This window comes from Budorcas taxicolor, chromosome 19 (genome assembly GCF_023091745.1).
Source record: "Budorcas taxicolor isolate Tak-1 chromosome 19, Takin1.1, whole genome shotgun sequence".
NCBI lineage: Eukaryota > Metazoa > Chordata > Mammalia > Artiodactyla > Bovidae > Budorcas > Budorcas taxicolor.
In genome coordinates, this window is record NC_068928.1 from 28,802,163 (window position 1) to 28,823,600 (window position 21,438).

Below are 21,438 nucleotides of genomic sequence, written 5' to 3' on the forward strand. Positions count from 1 at the left end.
GACAACCCACTCCAGTATTCTTGCCTAGAGAATCCCATGGACAGAGGAGCCTGGTGGGGTACAGGCCACAGTGTTGCAAAGAGCCAGACACAACTGGAATGACTCAGAGTGCACACATTTCTCTCACAGCTTCTGTGTGTCAGGAATTCAGGCTGAGAATATTGGGGAGGGCTTGTATCTGCTCTGCAATGTCTGGAGTTTAGCTGAAAGATTCAAAGACCGGAGGCTGGAATCATCTGAAGTCTGGTTCATGCCTGCATCTGCTGGTTGATGCTGGGAGTCATGCTGGGGCTGTTGGCCAGGCCACATCCACGTGGCCTCTCCGTAAGGCCTGGGCGTCCTCACAGCACAGTGGCTGGGTTGCAAGCACAAGCATGAACAGAGGCCATGTTGCCTTTTGTGACCTAGCCTTGGAAGTCACTTCTGCTGTGTTCAGTTGGGTCAGACAGTTACAAAGGCTACCCACCTCCAATGTAAAAGAGCGTGCAAGAAGGAATATACATGCCTGTGACCGCGTTTGATATAAGCCTTGTGTCATGGTACCTTGACCACCTAATCACATGACATGAGCCCCTGTCATAGATGAACCCAGGAATCTATCATACGTGTGTGTGGGAGCGGTGTCCTTCAGTCTCCCGTGGTGCTAACTTTTATCTAGGACTGCCCTAGGTTGAGCGCATTCTAGCAAAGATGTTAATAGCTTGGTCAGCCCACAGCCTCTCCTGTCTACATGCTGGGTCTCTGGGTGCATCCAGATTCTTTTTTGTCGAGAAAAGAAAGAAGTAAGAAGCCTTGGCCCCCTGCCTCTGAGACTGGTCAGCTGTGGATGGAAGCTGCCCCATCCTTCATCTCCTGGCTTCTTTCAGATGACTTCACTCAGGGACCTGGAGGTTGACAGGACACTAGAAACTCTCTCTGCCTTTTCCTGACCCAAAGCCAGTCCAGTGTCCAAGCCATGCCTCCTTCCTTTCAAATATCTTTTAGCTAAGCAGGTGGCCGCCAAGGCTTGATTCATTATAGGAACCACTTCCATCTTGAGGAAAATTGCTTTCTAAGAATAGGGAGGCCTTGCTGATCTGGAGCCTCCCTGTGGGCAGCTCATCTCGACGAGCTCACGCAGGCTAGGTGCTGACTGGGTGCTGATCTGGCAGCCAGTCTACAGGGTGCCCCAAGCTCCAGACCTGCGGCTCAGTCCTGATACCAACAACCTGGCTCTTCACTCTGAGTGGCCCCTGAGTTCTAGCCTAATAGGGAGCCCATGGTAGGAAATGATGTTTGCTAACCAGGAGTGAGGAGCTTGCAATGTGGAAGTTTGGGGTCCAGCCTGAAGCCCCTTCGTTTAATCCTGGGGGCTCATAAAGCTGATGCTTACTTTATAGCATCTCATTGCCAAGCACCAGCTCATCCCCTGAGCTGCTTGAGAGTCCCAGATATTTCATAATGATCATCGGCTTCATCTTCAAACAGAGAAATCTGACCAAGTAGTGCTTGACTCAGGTACACGTGACGAGAACCTCAACCCTGCAGATGCCCTTCCATCCACCGGTCATTTTGCACATTTCATAGATATAACTGGTGAGGGTTTGACAATTATTTAGTTAATTACAGGACAGAAGACGCTGGCTGAACCTTTAAGTGTCCTCCTGACCCTGAGTTTCTGCGAGAGTTCAGCCCGTGTAAAGTAAACCAACACCAGTGTGACGTGTGTGTTGACATGAAAGCCTGGACCACCGCCAGGGGTCAGGTTGGGTAGACAGAGCCACATGTGGGGCTGCGTGAAGCATTCCCATCCTCCCCGCATGGTTCCTCATCCTTGATCTGACACCAGAGAGTGGGACGCCCTGGCTGGTCCCTGCTTGGGCCACACCAGCTTCAGTGCCAGTGAGGTGGGCTCTGGGCTCCACCGGTTTATTTTGCCCATTTTTCTCTGCAGGCACAGTCTGTAATGGGACCTTCGATCAGTATGTGTGCTGGCCTCATTCCACACCTGGAAATGTCTCTGTCCCCTGCCCTTCCTACTTACCTTGGTGGCGCGAAGGTAATAAGTCTTATTTTACCAATATCTAACATTTCCTTTAAGGCTTCCCTGGATAGAGCAGCCAGGGTTTGGTTAGGAGGGGGCTCCAATCAGATAGTTTTCTCCAGCCCTCTTCTCCCATGAAAGGTCTCCTCTTAGCTGTCAGTAGCACGTCCTCCTTTTCCTCTCTGCTTCTTCTCTTGTCTTCCTGCAAGTCTTCTGTGCCTGGAGGCTCTACTTGTATCCTGGTCCTCTCTCCTTTGAAAGTCCAGGCCTGGCTACCACAGATGTGGCTGCAGAGTTCTCGAGAGATGAGCTTAGAGGAAGAAGCATTTTAGAATGTAAGAAGGGAGAGAATAAGTAAGTAAGTGTCAGTTGCTCAGTCATGCCTGACCCTTTGTGACCCCATGGACTGCAGCCCACCAGGCTCCTGTGTCCATGAGATTTTCCAGGCAAGGATAGTGGAATGGGTTGCCATTTCCTTCTCCAGGGCATCTTCCTGACCCAAGGATTGAACCCTGGTCTCCTGCACTGCAGGAAGATTCTTTACTGACTGAGCTAGAAGGGAAGCCCAAGGAAGAGAACATACTGGCAGAAAAAGACCGAGCAATGAGGCCGGGCCTGTGCTTCATGCTTTGGGCTTTAAACTCCCCTCTGTAGAGATGTGGAGCCACTGAAGGTATTAAGGCATGAGGAGGCGGTTTGGGGAGCTGACATGGATAGCCTGTGGCTGATGGACTGAGAGATGGAGGGAGATCACAAGGGCAAGTCTGGAAGCTCCTGCAGTGGTCCAGAAAAAGAGGATGAGGATGTGGATTCAGGCAGAGGCAATAGGTTGGGAAGAAGAGGAAAGAGGAAAGAAAAGAACTGGAGGTGGAACAGTCAAGACTTGTCATCAGAAGTGGGAACTGAGGGACTGAGAGGGTAGGACCCCACCCAAGGGCACAGAGCTTGTAGGAGGCGAAACTGGCTTGGTCGTGCCCTTTATTCTCCATGGTATGGCCTCTTGGGCATCAGCAGGCTCCAGGTCTGCGTCTCCCAGCTGGGCTGCACCTTGAAGGGCTGTCACATCTGAGTCACCAAGGACTTTGGGTAAACACAGCAGACATTAACGGATTGTGGTTTGCTACAAAATGTAGAGGCTTCCGTGTTTTTCCTTCCATCCCAAATAAACAGTGAGGATGCTAACGAGTCCCCCGAAGGGGAAGTGAAAATTCCTCTTCCCTGGGATTTTTCCACAGCTTTGCAGTGAGAATGAGGGCCTTCCCATGTGCTCGGAGAGCGGGCTGCGTGCTCTGACCTTTCCCCTAGAGCTGTGTTTACTTTCAGAGAACTCAGGAAGGGCCTACAGATACTGCCTGTCTCGGGGTGCTTGGCAGACGCTGGAAAACTCCACAGATATTTGGCAGGACAACTCTGAATGCGCCGAGGATCACAGCTTCAAACGAAAAGTGAGTTGGCTGGGCTCGGTGAGGGCGGACCTCGGGGCCCAAACCACCCTGTGCCGGGGCTCCACGCAAGGAGCCTGCCCCAGCGCATCGGCCCCAGACTCACTTGGCAAGGTCTTTGGTCACACAAAACCGCAATTCCAGTGGCAGACACAGCCTGTCTTCTGCTGCTGGGCTGAGACATGAACCCCTAAGGAAAGACAGCCAGCGTCTGTGCTTGCTGCTCCTGCCGCCTGGCCCACCTTTCCCCAGCTGTTCTTCGGCTTCTCCTTCCCCAAAGTCACATTTCAAAGTCAACGTCTCCTTTCAAGCGAAGTCTTCCAAGGCCACCCCATGGAGAATGGTCTCTCCAGCCTTGACAGCACCTGTCACTCTCCGACAGAGTGTCCTGAGAGAACACACCTAGCATCTGGTTACAAGCTCAAGGCCAAAGGCCCAGGCAGCCCACCTTCATGTCCAGAGTCTGCTTCCTAGCTCTCTCTCTCTTTTTTTTTTTAAATATGGAATTTCTGTTTCTTTCTTTTACTGTTTCTAATTCTTTTTTAAAAAATAGTTTTATTTATTTGGGCCGTGCGGGTCCTCATTGCTGAGCAGGCTCTTCTCTCGTGGTGGCGGGCTTCGCACTGTGGTGGCTTCTCTCACTGCATAGCAAGAGCCCTTGGGAGCTCGGGCTTCAGTAGCTGTGGCACATGGCTCAGCCGTTGCAGCTCCCAGGCTCTAGAGAGTTGTGCTGCATGGGCTTAGTGGCTCCTTGGCATGTGGGATCTTCCCAGACCAGGGATTGAACCTGTGTCTCCTGCATTGGCAGACAGACTCTATCACTGAGCCACCAGGGAAGCCCTGTTTCTAATTCTTAAAAAAAAACTTTTTAATTTATTTTATTTATTTTTGGCTGCTCTGGGTCTTTGTTGCCACACAGGCTTTCTCCAGTTGAGGTGAGTGGGAGTTGCTCTCTGGGTGCAGTCAGCCAGCTTCTCATTCCTGTGGCTTGTCTTGCTGTGGAGCACGGGCTCTAGGCCCTCGGGCTTCGGTGGTTGCTACTCCCAGGCTCTAGAGCACAGATTCAATAGCTGCGGTCAACAGGCTTCGTTGCTCCAAGGCATGTGTGATCTTCCTGGATCAGGTATCGAATCCGTGTCTCTTGCATTGGCGGGGGCTCCTTAACCCCTGGGCCACCAGGGAAGCCCCTTTGCATTCTAGCTCTTCTCACCTCACCCTTCACTGCTCTGGGCCTCTGCTTCCCCCTTCCCCAGCAGAGCACATTTACTGCCCAAGACCGCACGAGGGTTTAAAGAGCTGACAGACGTACGAGTCTCTGGATAAAGCCTGACCCCTCGTCGCCACGACGTAAGAGTGCCGGCTCCACCCTTAGGATCCATCCGGGTCGCTGGGCAGTGAATCATCGTGTTTGTGGTTCACTTCCTTCCCCCAGTGGGAACTGGCCGGGCCTTGAGTCTCAGGTCTATCACGTCTTCCCATCAGGCATGAAGAGCCTTCCATCACAGCCTCTCTATCTGCAGGGAATTTTTTCTAAACCTCTCTTTAGCTTTATTCCTAGACTGGAGTTGGCAGAATTCCATGTTCCCTAGACCATGTGACAGGCCACACCTCTTAAAGTTATTAAAATCATGCCTGCGGTTGGGTTGGATTCAGCTTATCTCAAGATTTTGTCTGACTGTTGTGACAGCACCATGCTCTTGTTAACTTCATGCTGTGATTTGGGCAAATCGTATACATTTCTTATCTTCCCTACTGGACAAAGCTGCTTGAGAATAATAACAAAGTCATAGTCATATCTGAACAGCTGCCACCCTCTGGCACAGTGAGTACTTCATAAATATTGAATGGTTCCACAGATTCTGAGTCAGTGGGGATGTGGTGGGGTCGAGGCATCCATACTGATGCGGAGGTTCCCCCAGTGACTCTGAAGGGATGTAGTGGTGACGAATTCACCAGCTGGTGTGAAATGCCTGCCACTTGCTTTGGGCTCAGGTCAGGCAACCGAGGCTGCAAAACAAGACTGAAAAGCTGAACTTTCCAAGACAGGAAGGAAAGGTTCTCTCTTTAGAGCAGTGAGGACACAGACATTGCCTCCTCCTCTGTGAACGATCATATTTCTAAGAAATCAAACACTTCACAAAATGTTTCTGGCCATGTTTACCTGTGTTTCTAGTAGAGGGTTGAATTTTTGCCCAAACAAGGCTAATGTTAGTAAGTCTTTGCCCTTTGGGGTTTTGAAAAATAAGATGTGTTATGGTCTTCCAACTAACAACACACGGGGGGTCCTTGCGCATAGTAATTGGTGCTTTTTGAGGATATTGTGCGTGTGTGTCTGTGAGTGTCTTTCAAAACTGTACACACTTAATACTGTTTCTGTCTTAGCGGTGCACTCATCATGCACGGTGGCCGTAACTTGTACAGTTTGAAGTGTGACAACAAGCGCCACTGATTCTCTAAAATTTCAGATAGAAGATTGGTTCTTATCATAGATCTTAGCAACCTCAGCATGTGATTTTTTTCTTTCCTTATTAACTCAAGAGCTCTCATCTCTTCACTTAAAGTAAGCACTTTATGACTTCTCTTTGGCACATCCAAATTGCCAGCATCACTACTTTTGGGGGCCATTATTAGGTAGAATGGGGCTTCCCAGGTGGCTCAGTGGTAAAGAACCCACCCGCTAATGCAGGAGACATAAGAGACATGGGTTTGATACCTGGGTCAGGTAGATCCTCTGGAGGAGGGCATGATAACCCACTCTAGTGTTTTTGCCTGAAATCCCATGGACAGAGGAGCCTGGCAGGCTACAGTCCATGGGGTTGCAAAGAATCAGATGCAACTTAGGAACCAAACAACAACAAACTAAGTAGAATAGGGATCACTTAAAACACAGACTCTGCTGTACCAAGACAGTCTAGCTAATAACCGAGAGGGCTACTAAGTGACCAAAGAAAAGTTGATAAACTGGACTTTATCAAAATTAAAAACTTAGGCTCTTTTAAAGACACTTAAAAAATAAAATAAACCTAGACAAAACTAGACAGCATATTAAAAAGCAGAGACATTACTTTGCCACCAAAGTCAGTCTAGTCAAAGATATGGTTTTTTTAGTAGTCATGTATGGATTTGAGAGTTGGACCATAAAGAGAGCTGAGTGCTGAAGAATTGATCCTTTTGAACTGTGGTGTTGAAGAAGACTCTTGAGAGTCCCTTGGACTGCAAGGAGATCAAACCAGTCAATTAAAGGAAATCAGTCCTGAATATTCATGGGAAGGACTGATGCTGAAGCTGAAACTCCAATACTTTCGCACCTGATGTGTAGAACTCATTGGAAAAGACCCTGATGCTGGGAAAGATTGAAGGCAGGAGGAGAAGAGGTTGAGGTAATTGGATGGCATCACCAACTCAATGGCCATGAGTTTGAGCAAGCTCCAGGAGTTGGTGATGGACAGAGAAGCCTGGTGTGCTACAGTCCATGGGGTCCCAAAGAGTCAGACACGACTGAGCAACTGAACTGAAAAAAATAAAAAGGCAAGCCATAAAGCGGAAGAAAATACTTGCAAAACACGTATCTGATGGGTTTATGTCTAGAATATATAAAGATTTACAATTCGAAATTAAGACCAATGATCCAGTTTAAAAGAGAGCCAAATATTTGAACAGATACTTTACCAAATAAAACATACAGATGGCAAATAAGCACATGAAGTGATTCTCAACATCATTAATCATTAGCAAAGTGCAAATAAAACCGCCATAAGACACTACGGCATACCCATTAGAATGACTGAAATGCAAAAAACTGATTGCAGGAAACGTTCGTCGATTCTTGAGCAGCTGGCACTCTGGTTGGAATGTAAACTGACACAACTTATTTAGAAAACAGTCTGGCAGTTTAAGAAGTTAAAGCATATACCATGCTACTCTGTCATTCTATTTCTAGATATTTATCTGAGAGAAATGAAAACCTGTGTCCATATAAAATCTTGTACAGAATTTTTCAGAGCAACTTTATTTGTGAAAGTTAAACTCTGAAAGCAATCCAAAAGTCCATCAATGGGTGAGTGTATAAGTAAATTGTGGTATATTCATAATAGAATACTACTCAACAGTAATACTGGTTTATAACATTATTTGAGTTTCACGTGAGCGACCCTGTATTGCTACCTCTGTAAACCCTACAGCATGCTCACCACCAAAAGCTTACTTTCCATCTATCACCATAGAGTTGATCTCCTTTACCAAATTTACCCTGCTCCCTGCCTCTCCCCCTCTGATAACCACCACTCTGTTGTCTGTGTATACAGGTTTATTTTTGTTTGATTTGATCATTTATTTGTTTTGTTTGTTTTTGATTGTTCATTTTTAATATTCCACATACAAGTGAAATAATACAGTATTTATCTTTCTCTGTCTGACTTATTTCACTTAGCATAATACCCTCGAGCTTCATCCATATTGTCAAAAAATGCTGGCTGAGTAGTATTCTTGAGAGCCCCTTGAACAGCAGGGAGATCGAACCAGTCAATCTTAAAGGAAACCAACCCTGAATACTCATTGGAAGGACTGATGCTGAAGCCAAAGCTCAAATAATTTGGCCACCTGATGTGAAGAGATGACTCACTGGAAAAGACCCTGATGCTGGGGAAAAGTGAGGGCAGGAGGAGAAGGGGAGGATGAGATGGTTGGATGGCATCACTGACTCAATGGACACATTTGAGCAATCTCTGGGAGATAGTGTAACACAGAGAGCCTGGCATGCTGCAGTTCATGGGGTTGCAGAGTTGGACACGACTGAGCAACTGAACAACAAAAACAACAGCAAAGGAATGAGCTAAGATACATGCTATGACAAGGATGAATCTCTAAATAATTACTCTGAGGGAAATAAGCCTGACAGAAAATTGAATACTTATAAGGTTCCATTTATAAACATTTTAGAAAATGCAAACTTGTCTCTAAGGGCAAGAAACAGAGGAGATGAATTACAAAGGGTCACAGGAAACTTCGGGGAGGTGATGGAAATGTTCATTATCTTGAACGTGGTGATGACATCAGAGATATGGTCATGTCCAGATTCCCCAAGGTTTATACTCTCAATATGTGCAGTTTTCTGTATCCCAATTATACTTCTGTGAAGCTGATGGACTTCTGTTAAGGTTATGCAGAGAAGTTTAGGCATAATCTAGCAGATAATACATATTAACTGTGGGTTCTTGTGCAAAAATTTATTCAGAAACCTATCTTGATGGCTATATGCACAATGGATTGAGTGAGAAGGGATTCCATTAGAAAATCCCACAGAATTTCCAGTAAACTATCCTCTGTTCACCATCGGGCTATCCTGGGACTCAGAAAATATTCCAGTGTTCAACTGGGTCTTTGTTCAAGGGATCACCTATGAAGAGTTATTTTAGGGGGGAGACATCGAGATGGAAAGCTGGCCCTGTCTTCCAGAGAGAGTGGCCCCTACACTCTAGGAACAGCACATCCAGGGGCAAAGAAGCTGTCTTCATTCCCAAGGCACCCCCTGGTCCTGGGCACAGTTCTCGTAGGATATCATGAATCTTGGTGCATCACTGCTGGGTGGTGGGACCAACCATGGAGGTGAGACCCATTCTTCACTCATGAAGGTTCCTTGAACTCTGAGATGTGCCAGAGGGCTATGGTATCAACCCGTGTCCTCGGGTTCAAACCTAGATCCGTGATGGTCGGGGGCATGGGTCCAGGGCCGGGACGCCACAGCTGCCTGGCTTACCAGTCACACCTGCTGTTCCTCTGCGCTCAGGTTGGACGCCGCACCTTGCTGTCAGCGCTGCAGCTGTTGTACACGGTGGGCTACTCTCTCTCCATCGTCTCGCTCTTCCTGGCTCTCACCCTCCTCTTGTTTCTCCGGTGAGTGGAACTGCTGCCTGCACGTGCTCAGGCAGGTATCCAGGCATGTGCTCACTGGCTCCCTTGAGGAGGCAGGAGACCAGGCTGGGTGACTCCATGGCTCGTCAGAGCTGGAGGGGATCTGCGACAGTCTCCAGTCCATCCATCCCATTTTTGTAGGCAAAGGGAAGGGATCTGGGAGGTCCAAGGAGAGGTACTGAGCCACCCTGGGTTGCAAAGCACAGCTAGGACTGGAATCTGGGGCTCCCAACTCTGCCTTTGTCTCTTTGGATTAGATGAGCTCTGCCCAAACTCCTGGTCCCTGCTCTAAACTCCTGCTCTACATACCCATGCCTGCCACAGCCCATTCTCACCATAGCTCCACTGGATGCACTATTTTTATGGACAAGATTAAGAAACCTCCCCAAAGCATATTAGTGAGTGGGAGAGCTGGGGTTTTAACCCAGGACCCTCGGACTCCAATTAGCCATTAACCATTTGGGGATGCTGGGCCCTGTTCTAAAGCATGTTACATGCATTAAGTCATTTAAGTCTCTTTCTAATCAGAATTAATATGAATTCTAATCCTTGGAGATTAGCCTTATCATCACCCCCATTTTATGAGTGGGTTAACTGAAACACAGGAAGATGAAGTGACTTGCCCACAGTCACACAGCTGGTGAGTCATGGAGCCAAGATGATAAGCAGGTGGTCCAGAGGCTGAGAACTTTCATTCCTTCATTGTAGTGTTTTTCAGAATCCAAAACGAGTGCATTTTACTAAGTCATTTTAGAAGTCACTCAAGTGAGATACTTACAGACCCATTAAGGAGCTCTCCAAGGCTGTCTCCTGGTCTTGGTCAATTCAAGAATCTAATGGAGTGTAACGTGGTAGAGTGAGCATTCAACACAGATGCGGAGACCTGGATGGGGACCCTGGTTGCTGGTTCCAGAGCCACTCCCACCTGGGCTCTTCGAGGTCCAGGTCTGGCCCCACCTGCCCCCTCAACCCCATGATGTTCTTTAGTTCCTGGAGCAGAGAGCAGAGTCATGACCACCTGCCCCAGTGGGAGAGCAATCGCTGAATAACAGGAGAGAATTCTGCAGCCTGCGCCCACTGCCGTCAGTGACCACCTCCACTCACGTTCCCAAAGTCTCAGAACAAGGCCAGGAGAAGATAACTGCCCAGCCCCAGAAGAAGTAACTTGAGCAGCCCCTGGGTCGACCATGTCTTCATTTTTGTCTCTGGCTCTGAGGAGAGCAAGACCCAGTCCCTGCCCAGTCTAGGGAGAAGAATGCATGAATCATGAAACCCAAAGACCTGCTCAAATCTTTTTGGAAACTGAAAAAGTAATAATAGCTCTAGAGGGAGGCAGGACAGGGCATGTGCCGCACGGGGGCATAGGCGCGGCTCTGAGAACACAGCGATGGAAAGGGGCCCTTTTGCCTAGAGAGACCAAGGGTGCAGTTTTACGTCAACTGGCGCTGGAGGCTTCAGGTGGGTGAGGGAGGTCATAAGAGTTGACATTTTCTGGGTACTTCTTAAGTGCCAGGTGCTGTGTGAGCACTTTTCACCCATTAACTGGTTGAATCCTCATGCAGCCTTTGCGGCGAGTGCTCATGTTCTTAGAGGGAGTAGCGACTTGGAGAGCCGTATATGGACCTCAGAGTATCTGAATCTAAATCTCACCTCTGGCACTTACTTCTCTGGGACTGTGATGTAAGTGGTTGCAAGGAGTAAGGATGCCCTTAAGTACATCCACATGCAAATAGCTTGGAGCGTGGCCTGGCATGTTATCAAATGGTACCTGTTATTGTCCCCGTCCTACAGATGAGGAAAACGAGGCAGAGAGAGGTAAGATCCTTTACGCCATCCATCCAGCTCTGCAGCCTACACTCTGAACCTGTGCCCTTTGGTGGCGCATACACAGGTTTCAGGCACACGCCTGTTGGTCTGAGCCATTCTTTTCTGAGGGAAGACCCTTGGTTTTCTCCCTGCCCAGAAAACTCCACTGCACACGTAACTACATCCACATGAACTTGTTTGCCTCTTTCATCCTGAGAGCCCTGGCTGTGCTGGTGAAAGACGTCATCTTCTACAAATCTTACTCCAAGAAGCCCAACAGTGAGAAAGAGTGGCTGTCCTACGTGTCAGAGGTATGTGCTTCCCCATCCCTGGGCTCTACCTGGTGGATCAGTCCTGGGAATCAGAGAGCAGGAAGGTGAGGCTGGGGAGTGGATGACAGAGAGAAAGGGGTGTCAGTCCTTCCGGTGAGAGATACATCACGTGATTTTTTTTTTAAGCCAACGTCCCGAGAATGGGTCGCAAAGAGTCGGATATGACTGAGCGACTAAGCATAGCAGAGAGTGCGTATGACAAGAACACTGGCCGTGGTGTATGTACACTGTGCTGCAGTCTCTTAAGTGTGCAATAGCACTGTGTCTAAGAAACTATTGTGTCTGAGAGAGGGGGTGGTTCAGAGGCAGGGACTTGTGTGGGGAGGCCCTGCTCCCCTCCGCTGTGGTCCAGATGCTGAGGAACCTGGACTCACCCCCAGGTGCTCTGTCCTTCCCAGATTTCTGCCTCCTGCCGCTCAGCCCAGGTCCTCTTGCACTACTTTGTGGGCGCCAATTACTCGTGGCTGCTCGTCGAAGGCCTTTACCTTCACACGCTGCTGGAGCCCATAGTGTTTTCAGAAAGGCGGCTGTGGCCCAGATACCTGCTGGTGGGTTGGGGTGAGTGACCTGAACCGGGATCTGTCTGAACATGGGAACCCAGTAGAGCTTTTGGTTGGAGTTGGAGGGAGGTTTCTGGGATAGATAATTTGTCAAAGACAAGAGACTCTGAAGAGAGAGGTAGTGTGTGTGTGTGTGTGTGTGTGTGTGTGTGTGTGTGTGTGCATGTGTGTGTGTGCACGCGCATATGCACGTGTGTGTACACATGTGTGCATGCACCTGCGTGTACATTTATGTAGATATAAGTGCTGTAGACCCAATACACACATTCAAAAATTGGGAAGGTTTCTGGTAGGATCAGATGACCTTCCTCCTAACCTGTCCCCAACTGTGTTATCTACTAGGGCTGCCATAACAAATGCCACAGACTGTGTGGCTTAAAATGCAGATGTTTATCTCTCAAGGTTCTGGAGGCTGAGAAGTGTGAGACTGTAGCACCAGGATGGTTGAGTTCTGATGAAGTTCCTCTTCTTGGCTTGCAGACAGCTGCCTTCTAGCTGTAGCCTCATATCAGTGTAGAGAGAGAGAGAGGAAGCAAGCTCTCTGGTCTCTTCTGATAAGGACAGTAATCCCATCATGATGACCAGCTCCTACACTCATGCCATCTAAACCTAATTACCTCCAAAGGTCCCTTCTTCAAATGCCATCACACTGGGGTTTAGGGCTTCAATGTATGCATTTGGGGGACACAAACATTCAGTCCATGGGCCAACCAAATCTCCAGGATGAGATCTGGAGCTCTTGCTGCCATAGATTCTTGGGGAAGTTGAGGTTGCAGTAATCAGAGGGACTAACTCTGGCCTGGGATTCAGGAGGCTTGATTAACGTCTTTGGATTTACTCTAAGCTACTTTGTGACAGGTGGCAAATTTTTTCTCCTCTCTGCCCCCAGGTTTCCCAACAAATGGATGGCTCTGTGCCATCTGTAGGTCTCTCCAGCTCTCACAGTCCACATTTCTATGATGTCTGGTTTTTTATAATTTTAACCAGGTGTACTTGGCCCATCAGGGTGGGGTGGGCAGTAGGCAAGTGTGGCCAACCAGCCCTTGACTCCATGTCCATGTTTTCTCCCAGCCTTCCCGGTGCTCTTCGTTGTGCCCTGGAGCATTGCCCGTGCTCAGCTGGAGAATACCGGGTAGGTAGCTCACCTTTTTTTGAACTTCCATGAGCTAGTTATTCCGAGATGTACTATGCGGTGTGCTCAGCCATGTCCAACTCTTGGTGACCACATGGACTGCAGCCCACCAGACTCCCTCTGTCCATGGGATTTCACAGGCAAGAAGACTGGAGCGGGTTACCATTTCCTTCCCAGGGGATCTTCCTAGTCCAGCGATCGAACCCACATCTCCTGGATCTCCTGCATTGGCAGGCAGGTTCTTTACCACTGAGCTACCTGAGAAGCCGCATTCCAAGACAGGCCCCAACATAAGGAAATAAATCATTTTCCCAAAGAGTATATTTACTCCCTTCCATTTGGGCCATCTAGAATATATTTAAGAAATCAGATTGATGATATTCTTTGCAGCCAAAGATGGAGAAGCTCTATACAGTCAGCAAAAACAATACCAGGAGCTCACTGTGGCTCAGATCATGAACTCCTTATTGCCAAATTCAGACTTAAATTGAAGAAAGTAGGGAAAACCGCTAGACCATTCAGGTATGACCTAAATCAAATCCCTCATGATTATACAGTGGAAGTGACAAATAGATTTAAGGGACTAGATCTGATAGATAGAGTGCCTGATGAATTATGGACGGAGGTTCATGACATTGTACAGGAGACAGGGATCAAGACCATCCCCATGGAAAAGAAATGCAAAAAAGCAAAATGGCTGTCTGAGGAGGCCTTACAGATAGCTGTGAAAAGAAGAGAAGTGAAAAGCAAAGGAGAAGAGGAAAGATATAAGCATCTGAATGCAGAGTTCCAAAGAATAGCAAGAAGAGATAAGAAAGCCTTCCTCAGCGATCAATGCAAAGAAATAGAGGAAAACAACAGAATGGGAAAGACTAGAGATCTCTTCAAGAAAATTAGAGATACCAAGGGAACATTTCATGCAAAGATGGGCTTGATAAAAGACAGAAATGGTATGGACCTAACAGAAGCAGAAGATATTAAGAAGGGGTGGCAAGAATACACAGAAGAACTATACAAAAAAGATCTTCATGACCAAGATAATCATCATGATGTGATCACTCACCTAGAGCAGGATATCCTGGAATGTGAAGTCAAGTGGGCCTTAGAAAGCATCACTATGAACAAAGCTAGTGGAGGTGATGGAATTCCAGTTGAGCTATTTCAAATCCTAAAAGATGATGCTGTGAAAGTGCTGCACTCAATATGCCAGCAAATTTGGAAAACTCAGAAGTGGCCACAGGACTGGAAAAGGTCAATTTTCATTCCAATCCCAAAGAAAGGCAATGCCAAAGAATGCTCAAACTACCACACAATTGCACTCATCTCACACGCTAGTAAAGTAATGCTCAAAATTCTCCAAGCCAGGCTTCAGCAATACGTGAACTGTGAACTTCCAGGTGTTCAAGCTGGTTTTAGAAAAGGCAGAGGAACCAGAGATCAAATTGCCAACATCCGCTGGATCATCGAAAAAGCAAGGGAGTTCCAGAAAAACATCTATTTCTGCTTTATTGACTACGCCAAAGCCTTTGACTGTGTGGATCACGATAAACTGTGGAAAATTCTGAAAGAGATGGGAATACCAGACTACCTGACCTGCCTCTTGAGAAACCTATATGCAGGTCAGGAAGCAACAGTTAGAACTGAATATGGAACAACAGACTGGTTCCAAATAGGAAAAGGAGTACGTTAAGGCTGTATATTGTCACCCTGCTTATTTAACTTATATGCAGAGTACATCATGAGAAATGTTGGGCTGGATGAAGCACAAGCTGGAATCAAGATTGCTGGGAGAAATATCAATAACCTCAGATATGCAGATGACACCACCCTTATGGCAGAAAGTGAAGTGGAACTAAAAAGCCTCTTGATGAAAGTGAAAGAGGAGAGTGAAAAAGTTGGCTTAAAGCTCAACATTCAGAAAACGAAGATCATGGCATCTGGTCCCATCACTTCATGGGAAATAGATGGGGAAACAGTGGAAACAGTGTCAGACTTTATTTTGGGGGGCTCCAAAATCACACAGATGGTGACTGCAGCCATGAAATTAAAAGACGCTTACCCCTTGGAAGAAAAGTTATGACCATCCTAGATAGCACGTTGAAAAGTAGAGACATTACTTTGCCAACAAAAGTCCGTCTAGTCAAGGCTATGGTTTTTCCTGTGGTCATGTATGGATGTGAGAGTTGGACTGTGAAGAAAGCTGAGCGCCGAAGAATTGATGCTTTTGAACTGTGGTGTTGGAGAAGACTCTTGAGAGTCCCTTGGACTGCAAGGAGATCCAACCAGTCCATTCTGAAGGAGATCAGCCCTAGGTGTTCTTTGGAAGGAATGATGCTAAAGCTGAAACTCCAGTACTTTGGCCACCTCATGTGAAGAGTTGACTCATTGGAAAAATCTCTGATGCTGGGAGGGATTAGGGGCAAGAGGAGAAGGGGACAGATGGCTGGATGGCATCACTGATACAATGGACATGAGTCTGAGTGAACTCCGGGAGTTGGTGATGGACAGGGAGGCCTGGCTTGCTGCGCTTCATGGGGTCGCAAAGAGTTGGACACGACTGAGTGACTGAACTAAACTGAACTGATAGATAAAAGAATCAAAGATTTGTAGTAATTCATCTGTTACTCCTTGATCTATGGACTGCAGAACAGACATTATGCTAGTAGGCATGAAAACATTAATCCCGTTGCACATCTTCATCGGAGCTCTTGGGTGAAGACTGAAAAATGGTATGTGTGAAGATAGGAACATAAGAACAAGAAAAGTGTGTCCCTGATTCTTATGTCTCAAATGAGATTGAAGAGAGGAGTCACACAATAAGAAATTCAGAAGTTAAGAACAAAACAGGGACTTCCCTGCTGGTTCAGTGGTTAAGAATCAACCTAGCAATGCAGGGTATGCAGGCTTGATCCCTGGTCCCGGAACTAAGATCAAATACTCTCATATAGTGCTCTTGTGTGACCAGGTGGATTGTTAATGAGCAGAAAAATTTTTGAAAGGATTTTTTTTTTTTCTGAGTAGTTTCCAACAGTGAGTTTAAAATTTTCAGTAACTCACATTGTAAATGGATGTGCTGTCATCCTTGCTTTGATGTTCCATGTATAGGTCACAGGCAGGGTAGCTCTAGTACACGTTAGGATTTTTGGAATATAAATGAGCACTGGTTTCAACTTAAAGTCACCAGTTGCATTAGCCCCCTAACTAGAGAGTCAGCCTGTCCCTTGAAGCTTTGAAACCAGGCACTGACTTCTCCTTTCTAGTTATGAAAGTCCTGGATGGAATCTTCTTCCAATAGAAGATTGCTTAGCCTACCTTGAAAATCTGTTGTTCAATGTAGCCACCTTCATTTGTGGTCTTAGCTAGATCTTCCAGACAACTCACTGAAGCTTCTGCCCCGAGCACTTGCTGCTTCCCCTTGCACTTTCATCTCATAGAGAAGGCTTCTTTCCTAAAGCTCATTAACCCATGTCAGCTAATTTCACACTGTTTTTTTCTGCAACTTCCTCAGCTCTCTTAGCCTTCACAGAATTGAAGAGGGTTAGGACCTTGCTTGGATCAGGCTTCGGCTTAAAGGAACGTTGTGGCTGGTTTGATTTTCTCTCCAGACTCCAACTGTCTCCATATCAGCCAGAAAGGTGTTTTGCTTTCTTATCATTTGTGTGTTCACTGGAGTAGCACTTCTAATTTCCTTCAAGAACTTTTCCTTTGTGTTCACAGCTTCGCTGTTTAGGGCAAGAAGCCTAGCTTTCAGCCAGTCTCAGCTTGTGACATGCTTTCCTCACTAACCTTAATCATTTTTAACATTTGACTTCAAGTGAGAGATATGTCTCTTTCTTTCACTTGAACACTTAGAGGCCTTTGTAGGATTACATTTCACTGTTTGTGTCTTGGGGAATAGTAAGGCCTGAGGAGAGGGAGAGAGATGGGAGAACGGGCAATTGGTGGAGCAGTCAGAAACACACATTTATTAAGTTCAGCGTTTTATATGGGCACAGTTCACAGCACCCCAAAACAATGACCATGGTGACATCAAAGGCCACTGATCACAGATCACCATAACAAGTGTAACAACAATGAAAAAGCTTGAAATATTGTGAAAATTACCAGAATGTGACGCAGAGACACACATGAAGTGAGCAAATGCTGTTGGAAAAAATGGCGCCAATAGACTTGCCCGATGCAAGCTTGCCATAATCCTTCGATTTGTAAAAAAAGCAGTATCTGTAAAGTGCAACAAAGAGAAGCATAGGAAAATGAGGTGTGCCCATATAATAAAGAGTTTATGTTTGTGTGAACATGGAAAAATATGTAGAAGGATACACTGCAAGGTGTTAGCATGAAGACCACTTTCCTGGTTCACGGAAAAAAAAAAAGTCGACAGTATCAACCTAATAAGAAGGGGTTTGAGCCCTCCCTCCCCACACCAAGTGAGCCTTCTTCCAGGGAGCTCGGGGTCTTTACTGTCTCAACTGTAAGTCTTCTACAGCCCACTCTTTGCCTTAGGTGTTGGGGAACCAACAGGAACAAGAATATCTGGTGGATCATCCGAGGACCCATGCTGCTCTGCGTAATGGTGAGGACCACCCCACCCACCCTTTTCCCTCTCTGAGCTCAGCAGCTGTGGAGGACGCCCCCCCCCCCCCCACTTCCCTGCCTCCCATCAAATTCTCTGGCTCAGAAAGAACCTGGGCCAGATCCCTCGAGATGAAGATGCTGAGCCGTGGTTTCGATCTGTTGAACAAGAAGAAACAAGTAAGAAACTCCTCTTGGGTGTTGTGTCGTGGCAGAAGTAAGTGTGCCATATAATCCCCTCTCCCACGAGAAAGAAACTTCTTGTTTTGGTTCAGGACCTAAATCCAGGCTCACACTCTAAGCCTCTCTCTCTTTGGGTTTTCAGACTATGTAAGGAAACCCGTAGTCAGCTCGGTGACCCCCTATCAACTGTCTTCGATGTGGACAAACCCTGGGGCCGCAGGGTCTTCAATCATGGACAAGTCCAGGGACAGCAAAGCTATGGGCCTGGATTTCAACACTATTAGCAGGAGAGAGGGGAGACTAAGGAAGCTTCTTTTAGAGGGGGGAAAAAATACAATCAATCACTATTAACCCAAAACTGTGCTGAGGGTTAGAGTCAGTTGGTGACGATACTCTGAGACCTTACAGAGAAAGGGCCTTTATTTCTTTAAAATATACATATTTACTTATTATTTTTGGCTGCACTTCATTGCTGAGCATGGGCTTTCTAGTTGCAGTGAGTGGGGCTACTCTTTGTTGCAGTGTGCAGGCTTCTCACTGCGGTGGCTCTTCTTGGCTCAGGATCTAGGTGCTTGGGCTTCAGTGGTTGCAGCATGTGGGTTGTTTTCCTTTGCTGTATCCTATCTTCTCCTTCTCATGATGAGAGCAAGCCAGATCATAGGTATTTATTGAATCCTTCCTTGTTGTAAAAATGAACGAGTGAGCAGATAAAGAGAAATCCCCCTCCAGCCACACTTCACCTTTGGTGTGCCCTTCCTTAAGCAGGGCTCTTAGGAATGGAGTGTTTTAACCCAAAGGAGTAGTTCTAATGTAGGCATTTTAGTCCATGCAGCAGGAGCAGAGGGGGTTGAGGGGGCTGACAGGGTGGCGGGGAGGCAGATGAGTTTTGGGTTACATGACAGTAAACTCTGAGCCCCCACCTTGCTACAACCACCCCTGCCAACCTGTAGACCCAGATCTGAGCATGGCAGCTGGGTGGTGCCAAAGAAATGTCACCAAGAACAGTACATTTGACTGTATGTATTCTGTGAGAGGGTTTATTTTCCTGGACTCCAAAGATCACTGCAGATGGTGACTGCAGCCCTGAAATTAAAAGACGCTTGCTCCTTGAAAGAAAAGCTATGGCCAACCCAGACAGCATATTAAAAAGCAACGACATCAGGTCCATCTAGGACCTTTACCAACAAAGGTCCATCTAGTCAAAGCTATGGTTTTTCCAGTAGTCATGTATGGATATGAGAGTTGGACCACAAAGAAGGCTGAGCACTGAAGAATTGATGCTTTTGAACTGTGGAGTTGGAGAAGACTTTTGAGAGCCCCCTGGACAGCAAGGAGATCAAACCAGTCAATCCTAAAGGAAATCAGTCCTGAATATTCATTGGAAGGATTGATGCTGAAGCTGAAACTCCAATACTTTGGCCACCTGATGTGAAGAACTGACTCACTGGAAAAGACTCTGATGCTGGGAAAGATTGAAGGCAGGAGGAGAAGGGGATGACAGAGGATGAGATTGTTGGATTGCATCACTGACTTGATGGACATGAGTTTGAGTAAGCTCTGGGAGTTGGTAATGGACAGGGAAGCCTGGTGTGCTGCAGTCCATGGGGTTGCAAAGAGTCGGACACGACTAAGCAACTGAACTGAACTGAATTGAATATGTTTGGGATCCTAAGTGTCCCATGTCTGGTCACGGAATCCAACAGGAGTTGGCTTGGTTCTTCAAAAATGTCCTCCTTCAGGACCCTGGTGGCAGAGTGGATAAGAATGCGCCCACGAATGCAGGGGACACAGGTTCAATCCCCGATCTGGGACGAGTCCACATGCCGCGGAGCAACGGAGCCTGCGTGCCGTCACTGTGGAAGCCTGCACTCTAGAGCCTGGGAGCTGCAGCTACTGAGCCCGCATGCCCTAGGGCCTGTGAGCCGAGGGAGGGAAGCCACCGCAATGAGAAGCCTACGCACCACAACACAAAGTAGCCCCCACTCACTGTGACTTGGGAAAGCCCGCACACAGCAATGGAGACCCAGTGCAGCCAAAAAAAAAAAAATGTCCCCCTTCAGCCCCTTTCCAGATGGTGTACAGATGAGAAACCACCCCATCCCACTGTGACTGCTGAGCCCTGAGTGCTGGGGCACCTGGATGGATGGAGGTTCTGTGGTCCACTAGGCTGGTGTTTCATTCCGTGTCAGTGGTCGATGCCCATTTTCTCTTGCCTGGTCTCTGGAAGACGCAAAGAACAATGAATCAACACGCTCATCACAAACCTTCATTTCCTACGAGACAGTCCTGGTTGAAATTAATTCCCTGAAATACGTGCCTTTCCCTGTTAGGCTTACAGAAAAATGCCTAAGTTCAACAAGCCACTAAGCCAAGGACACAACGTTTTCTCTCTGTGATGAAAAACAGATATCCCATTAAAGGGGATAAACTACTTGGTTACACTTAGTTTGCCTCTAAGTGTTCTGTTACTAAATATTCCTTGGCTGGGAATTTCCCTTCTCCCTGTTGGCTTGCAGCTTGGATACATAGCCTCTTGCCTGAAACCCTGTCCTCTTAGCTTTGAGTATCGATTTTCCCCAGGCCAATAAGACAAGTAATAACAGGTACATGCTGGATTCTTCAGCTTGTGTTTCAATCTGTGGTCTGAGACAAGGGCATCAGTATTGTGCTGGCTCAATGTCTATAGAGACTTCATTCCATTAACTGTAACCTGACCACCATCTCTATGGGCTCTTTCTCCATTGCATAGAGGCATTTTAAAGTCTTTTCTATTTTACTTATTTTTATTTTTAAAATTTTTTGGCAATGTCTTGTGGCATGTGGGGGTCTTATTTTCCCGACCAGGGATCGAACCTGTGTCCCATGCATTGCAAGGTGGATTCTTAACCACTGGACCACCAGGAAAGTCCCTCAATAATTTTAATTAAAAATAGTAATGTACATGTCTGTTTGCCTTTCTCAGATGGCTATTGCGGTGGGTCTCCCAGAACCAGAAGGATAAGTGACTCTTTAGAATCCTCTCCAGGCTCTCAGTTGAGCTGGCCTTTGGGGGAGAGGTGATTACCCTGACTATTAACTGCCCCATTCCATTTCCATGGACAAGGATCTGATGGCCGGGTCTAGGGTGACCTTGATATTCATAGCCACATAGAGTCGATCACTTATTTATATCTGCTTTTTATTTCAAGGTCAATTTCTTCATCTTCCTGAAAATTCTCAAGCTTCTCATTTCTAAGCTCAAAGCTCATCAAATGTGCTTCAGAGATTATAAATACAGGTGAGTGGCCTGAGGTCAGTACTGAACAGTCAAAGTTTATTTTGACCCCTTCTGGCTATTCTGGCTAATGTCCCAGGAAGGGGGAAAATGGCATTCGTATGTTTCTCTCCTGAGATGATGGTGTCTGTGAAAGCCCCTCAGAAAAGTGTCAGGGTGTCATGTAAGGCTTTTGCTAAAGATCGAGGACCTTCTGGTCCCGTG

The 21,438-nt window shown here is 47.0% G+C and overlaps 1 protein-coding gene across 1 annotated transcript in view; it reads left to right on the plus strand.

Moving 5' to 3' along the window:
* Positions 1 to 21,438, plus strand: part of GLP2R (glucagon like peptide 2 receptor) — a 41,488-nt gene that overhangs the window by 6,048 nt on the left and 14,002 nt on the right. Inside the window, exons 3-10 of the mRNA XM_052658742.1 lie at positions 1,934 to 2,038; positions 3,329 to 3,468; positions 9,251 to 9,357; positions 11,339 to 11,492; positions 11,912 to 12,071; positions 13,145 to 13,205; positions 17,709 to 17,778; positions 21,149 to 21,237. Of these exons, the coding sequence (XP_052514702.1) occupies positions 1,934 to 2,038; positions 3,329 to 3,468; positions 9,251 to 9,357; positions 11,339 to 11,492; positions 11,912 to 12,071; positions 13,145 to 13,205; positions 17,709 to 17,778; positions 21,149 to 21,237 (886 nt within the window). The remainder of the gene's footprint in view (positions 1 to 1,933; positions 2,039 to 3,328; positions 3,469 to 9,250; positions 9,358 to 11,338; positions 11,493 to 11,911; positions 12,072 to 13,144; positions 13,206 to 17,708; positions 17,779 to 21,148; positions 21,238 to 21,438) is intronic.